Here is an 8,297-nt window from a genome sequence, read left to right as displayed (position 1 = left end):
CTCGATACACTTAGTCATACTGCTTTTTATTTGCTGCACTCTTCCACACCTTACTAATTGTAGGGTCTAATTAAATACACAACTTAATGATATTTTAAGAATTTATATATGGTTTACTTTATTACTCTCAAATCCACATATGCAAGACCAAAGGTATATAACTAATGTATAGTATAATCGTTTTGTGGGTTGGTCAAAGAAACTTGAAGTTCAACAAGAGCCACGAATCGTAAAAAATAAAAGATGATCTTATAAAGATTGGAGTATGGAAGAAAAAGAAAAGAGAAACAAGCCTAGAAGTGAACTGTCTGAAATAAAAAAAGCAAGGATGGCTGAGAAAAGAGATGGAAATAAAACAACTACATGTGAAAGATATGTTAGAAACCATGGAATTGTTATTGGAGAAACAACTCGTTCAACATGCCGAGTACAAGGTACTACTAATAATGGTATGTGTATGCTATAACTAATTTAAAGTCCACTAAATATTTCCATGTTAATTAGTTATTTTTATATACAAGTTAATATATATTATTTTGATTTCTTTTTGTCTTTTCAGGAAGACTCAACTATCTAAATTTAGGGCTTATTTGGTACTCATAATTGGACTGGATTGGATTGAAAATGATTGGACTCAGGGGCGGAGCCAGCATGAAAAATTAGGGGGGGCCAAACTATATTGTAAATTTAAGTGTCAAAAATTTCAATGTTTTATTAAATTCATAATTAAAATTAAAATACAGAACGTCTTTCTTGCATATCATGAAAATCATCGATAAGTGAATCTATACTAAATTTTTTGGCGATGTCTTTTTCAATATACACGAGCAAACAATCACTTAAAAATTCATCTTCCATCTTGTTGCGAAGTGTAGTCTTCACTATATTCATAGCTGAAAAAGATCGTTCTGTGGTAGCTGTAGAAACTGGAAGTGTAAGAATAAGAGTTATCACTTTATAGACAATTGGAAAAATCTCTACTTTTCTAGTTTTTACCAACCACTGACATAAATCAGAAATAGTTGCCAAAACAGAAAAATCAGGAAGTTCTCGTTCATGAGCAAAATGTTCAAATTGCGTCCTTAGTTGTACCATCTCGTATTCTGTAAAATCTCTTGGGTAAAATTTTTGTACCAACTTGCAAATATCATTAATTCTGAATGATGTGTGCATCTCTCTCGGATCTAAAGCTGAACTAAGAATGAGTAACTCCACTGTATTATCATTGAATTTGTTGTTTAATTCTTATAGTTGAAAGTCTATCACTGAATTAAAAAGATCAACTCTATAATAATGCTCCACTGTAATTGCATCTTGTTGACCACGACTTCTTCCTCTTTTTGTAGTATAGTGAGCATTAAAATCTGGGACAGGTATATTAACACGTTCACAAAAAGATTTCACCTCATAAACTAATTCATCCCATCCATCTTCTCTCAATTTCTGAATGCGAGTCTTAGTAGATGAAACAAGATGCATTGCATTTAAAATATCTTGAGACTGAAGTTGTAAAGCTTGACATAGTATATTAGCAATCTCCAGAATTTTTTTCATAAGATGCAAAATGAAAACAAATTCAAAAGAAGTTAATGACTCATAAGCTGCATCCGCATCTCCTCGTTGAGCAAAAGTAGTACCATCTTCAATAATATTCAATAAAACTTCACATGTTGCACTAAACATCTTTATCAAACTAGAAATAGATTTCAAATGAGAACTCCAACGAGTATCACCTGCCCTTTGTAAAGAACCAATTTGATTGAGTCCTTTCCCACTTTCTAGTTCATCAATCTCAAGTAAATGAGCAATATTTGTAGCCTGAGCAGCTTTTAGTTGGTCATTGCGTTTACATGAAGCACCAACAATATTAACAATAGAGTTTAACTTTGTAAAAAATTGATGGACAGGAATAACTTCTCTAGATGCAGCAACTAATGCTAATTGCAAACGATGTACAAAACAATGAACATAGTAAGCATAAGGACATTCACTTGAAATTAAAGCTTGCAAACCATTCCATTGTCTGCGCATATTACTTGCGCCATCATAACCTTGTCCACGAATAGATTGAACATCAAGACTATAATTAGAGAGTATAGAGAAAATACCTTCTTTTAATGTTATAGCAGCAGTGTCTTTGACATGAATAAGCCCAAAAAAACGTTCTTGCACATAACCATCTTTATCAATAAATCTTAAAACAATTGACATTTGCTCTTTCTTAGATTCATCTCGTGCTTCATCAACTATTATAGAAAATTTTGCATCACTAATTTCTTCACGAATCGCGTTTCTCACTTTATTTCCCAATACATGCAAAATTTGTTTTTGCGTTGTTGGTGATGTATATGTGGCATTTCGTGGAGCTTTATCCAAAACTTCCGCTACCTTATCATTATAGGAAGTTATGAAACTCAATAACTCTAAAAAGTTTCCCCGATTAATTGAAGTTTTAGATTCATTATGACATCTAAAAGGGCATGCTTGAAATGCAAGCTACCTAATCCCCTCAATTGATGTTTTCAAACGAAGTCTATTGTCAGCAATTTCTTGTGATGTGAAGTTTGCAAACCTTCTTCCAATATGTATTGGTTGGTTCATGAGATCTGCAACTGCTTTCTCAGAATTTCTATGAGGTGAATTTATATCGTCTCCAATATGTGCTAAAAATGCACAATTTTTTCCTCTTACCTTTTTTCATGATCGAAATCCATTAATAGTAAATGCATCCAATCTAGGAGGTGCATCTTTAGAGTGAAATAAAAAGCATGGTAGACAAAATGCAGCATCTACTTTAGGAGAATATTCCAACCAAGATGGAAATAGCTTAAACCAAGATGACTGAAAAGAACGTGAATGAGCTTCTTCTGATTTTTGATAGCTAGAGAGTATAATCTGATATGGACCAGCTTTAATGTAAGCTCTGCGAACTTCGTCACGCTTCTCTGGTGGATACTCCCATATTAGCGGGCGTATTCCCGGATCACGCTCCAATAAATTAATATCAAATCCTTCTTTAATGTCAAGTCTTAAAGACTTTGTTGGGCGATTTTTTGAATTCTTATGATCTACATCCACTGATAGATTTGATGAGACATCAGATGTTGAAACTTCAACATTCTTTCTTTTAAAGAATGCATCAATTGTAGTTGATTTTTTCATCTACAATTAAGAAGAACTATACATATTAATATTATTAACAAAATCTTATCTATAATAATTAATAAACAAAACTATAACAATAAAAAGAGCTTATAGCATTATAACATGTGTATATGTATGTATATATTTTTATATTAATCTATCACTTCAGACCAAAAAAAATTAATTAGTAGAATTATTTCTTTTCACTGTAAGGCACCTACTCAATTTATATATATATATATATATATATATATATTTATAATAAAAAATAAATGACAATTAAAGTTATATCAACTATTTATATACATAATATTTGAGAGAAAGAACAAGATTGAAATTTGAATTGAATATTTAAAATGCATATATCATTTTCTATAAGATACCTTTACTTGTTATTTGATATCTGCCACTGTTCTTTGATGTAGACTGCTCTTGAATTTATTCTTGTAAAATTGTTATAAAATGGTGGCTCATGTAATAGATATGAATAAGAGAAGAAGAAGAGATTAGTAATACCTAAATATCTATGAGAGAGGAAGAAGAGAATAATAATACCTAATTATCTATTTTGAAGGTTTTTTTAAAATTTTTTAGTTTCGTTTTTTTTTTTTTATTTTTAAAAAAATAACAATAAATGACTTAGAAAAAAAAAAGAAACAAGCTATTCTGATTGCACCCTCTAACTCTGGCGAGTGGCGCCCACTTTTCGAAAGAAGGGCTCAATTTCATATATGCACAATATATATAGTAAATAAAGTTGGTATAGCCGTATAAGTAGTGACATTACTTTATATATTCAACTATTTCCTTTTTTTTTTAAATAAACAATTATTTAATTTTGATGGGACCACCATATATTATAATATACATATTAATTAAAAAAAATTACATATAAAAATAGGCAGTAGACTACTATAATCCTAGGGGGGCCATGGCCTCTACACTCCAAAACATACATCCGCCCCTGATTGGACTAGACTGGACTGTTGGGTTTGATGCCCTAAATAAAACTCTGTTTCAATGTAATCCAGATTATTCAATATCAATAAAGTAACAGAAGTAATTTTTCATTCACTTGTGTATGTTTTGGTTCACTTAATCAATTGCTTGTCTATTTGATTTATAAATTCATCCAAACCCCTTTTCACATACTTGATCATGTTTATTGTGTTGTCAACACAGTGGAAAATAAACATGACTATATGAATAAAGTATTCCTAGATTTATCAGAACACTGGGTTTTACTGATATGACAATCTACAACAGAGTTTACTTACATTTGGAGAAATGTTATGTTCTTTCCAGAACATAGGTTAAAGTAAAGCTCAGGTTGGATGCATGGAGTATGCATTGGAATGGACCGATATTGAACTTTGAATTAGATTTTTGAAACTTACCGTAAATATCTATTCAATTCAATATCATAAGTTGATCCTAGATCACATGATCGAAATCCTGATATGGTTAGGCTCAATTTCAAGAGTATTATTCGTGTTCTTTGATTTGTTAGTTAAGCCTAATCTTTAGTCTGGGCAATACATACATTTTGGGAACACGGTAGTGCGATTGAGTGGGAGCGCTAACATAAATATAGAATCTATAGCTTCTATCTGGCGAATAGTAAGCAAAGGGTGATTTCCTTCGAGCTTAACCAAACGAGATAAATGATTGAGTACTCATTTCACTTAGTTGAAATATCATTTATACAGGGTTAAGTGTTTTAAGGATAAAATACATTGTAGGGTGTTACAGTAATTTAGTCCCTTTACAGTGTAAATCATCCATATAGAGGATCATTGGTTACATTAGGATTATAACAATGGATAACTAATGATGTGTCTATATGGTGGAACATATAGAGCATTCTATATACTGAGAGTGCAATTCTGAGTTCTATGTCTGGATTCAACGAAGAATTAATAAGTCAGTGAATTTAAGTGGTAAATTCTAGACCTGCTTATTGGAAGCTCGGATATATAGACCCATGGTCCCCTCACTAGTTGAGATAATATTACTTGTAAGACTCATTTAATTGAATTTAATTAATCAATTAAAAATTCTCAAGATAGACTTGTCTATTTGAGAATTTATCACTTATTAAGGGCAAAACAGTAAATAGAGATTTTGAAGGGCATATTTATTAATTAGGAAACTTTAATTAGTTTCATTATTAATAAAATAAATGACAATATATTATTTGATAATTAATTTTAATTATTAAATAATTAGATTTGACATTTATGTGGTTGAACAAAGGAATTGGCAGTTTGTGACAAAACAGGAAACTATCAGTGTAGGAAAAGGAAAGTTGGAAAAGTGGCAAGCCTTGTTTCCACAATGCCTAGGCTGGCCACTTAAGCTTCCTTTTCTCTTTGATTTTTTCAATTCTAAATGTCAATCATAGCCCTGGGTAGTCTTCTATAAATAGAAGGCAAAGGCTTCAGAGTTGAAAACAACTCTACAACTGATTCACAACATTATTCTGACAGAATTTTCTCTCTCTGAGCTGCCACCCTCTCTCTCTCTCTTCCTTCACTGTTTCGAAATGTATAAGTGCTAGAGTAGTGCCCACACACATCAAGTAATACCTCAATCATAGTGAGGAAGGCTGTGTAGAATTCAGAAACAACAAAGAAGGACTATCGGGCTCAGATCTTGATTATACTCTGCTACAGAAAGGAATCAAGGGTTAGAGATCTGAGTGGGAGGAGACATATATTCCGCTGCAATCACTGTAAGATTTCTGATACTCTTATGTGTTTAATTTTCTATCGTTTTAGAAGTTCATATTTAGGTTGTTAAATCAACATACTTGTGAGTAGATCTAAGTTCCTGGTAAAATAACTTCCAACATGGACAAGATTGGATTATGCTGAAAGTAATCCTGTGTTTGGTTTAAGAATAGACTAGACTATTTTATTTATTTCCTTTTTTTTAAAAATGAAACTTAAATTAAAATAAAAATATATAATATTAAATTAAAATTAAAATATATAATAATAAACAATTAAAAAATGAATAATTCACAGTAAGAAAAAAAGTTAAATTATAAAAGTAAATAAAATAATTTATCCTATATAAAATAAAAATACATGAATAATATAAAATTATTTATGTTAAACACTAATTTAATATAAATATTATTTTTTTAAAATATTTTTATAAATTTTCTAGTAATTTAAAATTAATATATAATTTTATTGTCATATTATTTCTCTTAGAATCAATTTAAGTAACTATTGTTTAATTAACAATATTTTAAATTTTGAAAACTTATGTATAATAATTTAAAATTATACATTTTTATTATTTAAGTTTTTGATAAAAAAATTTATAAATAAATGTGTGATAATTCTTTCATTTAAATTCTTATAAAATTTAAAATATATTAATAAAATCAAAATTAAAAAGAAAAACGAAAAAAAATATCATCTGCATGGGATTATTTATCCCACCCTGCTGGATGGGATTAATAATCCTAGACAGATGAGATTAGCTAGATTAGTTATCCAGACTTCTGCCATGCCCAAACACTCGATTGAACAAATTAGCTTGTCTAATCCAATCCAGTCATGCATACCAAATAGGCCCTTAGTACTTTTGAGATAGGTATTGTTATCCCATATTTTGCACTCTAACGTGGCATCACGAGAATGGTGACACGTGGAGTCCACTTGGAACACCTGCTCGGGAAGATAGGGCGAGCAGGATGCCTCGATGGCATGTTCAGATTAAGATATTCAGCAAAGTGCAGAGCAATCAACACTTAGCGAATTCAGCTTTCGCATCATGAGTCATCAGCTCAATCCCTATAACTCAAGGATCAATTTATGTAGATACGGCATACACACGATCCCACTATCAGTGTATTCAGCCTCAATCCCACGATCCTTACATTCAGCATTGATCCCACGATCTTTCTGTTTATGCGCATTGTAACGAGAGGAGAAACTCTTCCTCCTCAAGTTTCCCAACCCTATAAATGGTGATGCATATTCACTGGGCAAAGGGATCGATCGGTCGAAAAGCAGCTAAGCTAAGACTATATTATTATCTAAGAATTCTATATTGAGAGATACTGTTGTAAGAGCTATAAGAAAAGGAATCTTCTTCCTTGATCTTAAGTCAATACAAACAACGAGGATTAGGCTATTACCGAAATGCTCAGGGCTGAACCTCTATAAAATTCCTGTGTCTTATTATTTCTTTATCATATATCTGTTACTACATATCGTTTATCGCTTATAAAATAGACTCATTGTCGTTAGCTAAAAGCGAAGTCAACATTTTGATGCTTTCATTGAGAGAAGGATCACAAATCGCTCTTTATTCAATACTCAACCGCCAACACGATGGTGCAAACTTGTAGAGGCCTGTCTGACCCAACGAATTCACAGACGCTGGATCCGGCACTACAGGACCCATGAAGTTCAAGGGTTCCGCCTGCTATTAATCCCGGATAGACGGGAAGCGTGGTGAATGGTGGAAAAGCTCCTATTACTGGAATTGCGCCTGGTGTGCAAGAGACTGGGAATAACAGTTTCGCACCCAACCAGGGCATCCATGATACGACTATTTTGCCTGGAACCAATGCCCAGACGACCATCGGAGACGCAACCAAATTGCAAAATCTCCACGACGCGCTCGGACTCATGCAGGGTCATAACAACACTCTGCATCATGATCAGGACGAACTGCGTGCTGCAGTAAATCTCGCGTTTGACGAACAAAGGCGTATGTTCTCTGAATTGAGAGATAAAGAGATGGAGACATTAAGGGCTCACCATACGTAGTCAGCAAGCCACCGTACTGATACGAAGAGCCTACCAAACTGTAGGTCAGCAATCGTCGAATGTCATTCCCCTGGGAGAAACGGAAGAGGACCCAATGATGAATACTTCCCAGACTACTAATGGTCAGCCCCCCAATCCCCACTTACGAGTTTCGCTCGTGAGCCCAGCGGTAGGCGAGCAGACCTTGTCCGGTAATTCATCAGGAGGAGTCATACCTGACGGTTCCAACCAGACTAATGGTGCTATTCCACCCGTCAACCAAGTGAATCAATCGCTAAGGCAACCGGGCTCTTCTTTGTTCGAAAGGTTGGGAGAAACCCATGACCTAAGGAACAATCTAAACAGAAGAAGGGGAACAGA

The 8,297-nt window shown here is 33.0% G+C and overlaps 1 protein-coding gene across 1 annotated transcript; it reads right to left on the bottom strand.

Annotated features, from left to right (window-relative positions):
• Positions 1–1,245: 1,245 nt before the first annotated feature.
• On the bottom strand, positions 1,246–7,750 carry LOC115695278 (uncharacterized). Its single transcript, XM_030622355.1, has 3 exons — positions 7,508–7,750; positions 2,794–3,162; positions 1,246–2,388 (listed from the first exon to the last, which is right to left on the bottom strand). Exons 1-3 carry the CDS (start codon positions 7,748–7,750, stop codon positions 1,246–1,248), a joined length of 1,755 nt encoding a protein of 584 aa, XP_030478215.1.
• Between the last annotated feature and the right edge of the window lie 547 nt (positions 7,751–8,297).

Source organism: Cannabis sativa, chromosome 6 (genome assembly GCF_029168945.1).
Source record: "Cannabis sativa cultivar Pink pepper isolate KNU-18-1 chromosome 6, ASM2916894v1, whole genome shotgun sequence".
Taxonomy (NCBI): domain Eukaryota; kingdom Viridiplantae; phylum Streptophyta; class Magnoliopsida; order Rosales; family Cannabaceae; genus Cannabis; species Cannabis sativa.
The sequence above is the reverse complement of the archived record's forward strand: the minus strand, read 5'-3'. Positions and strand labels throughout refer to the sequence as shown.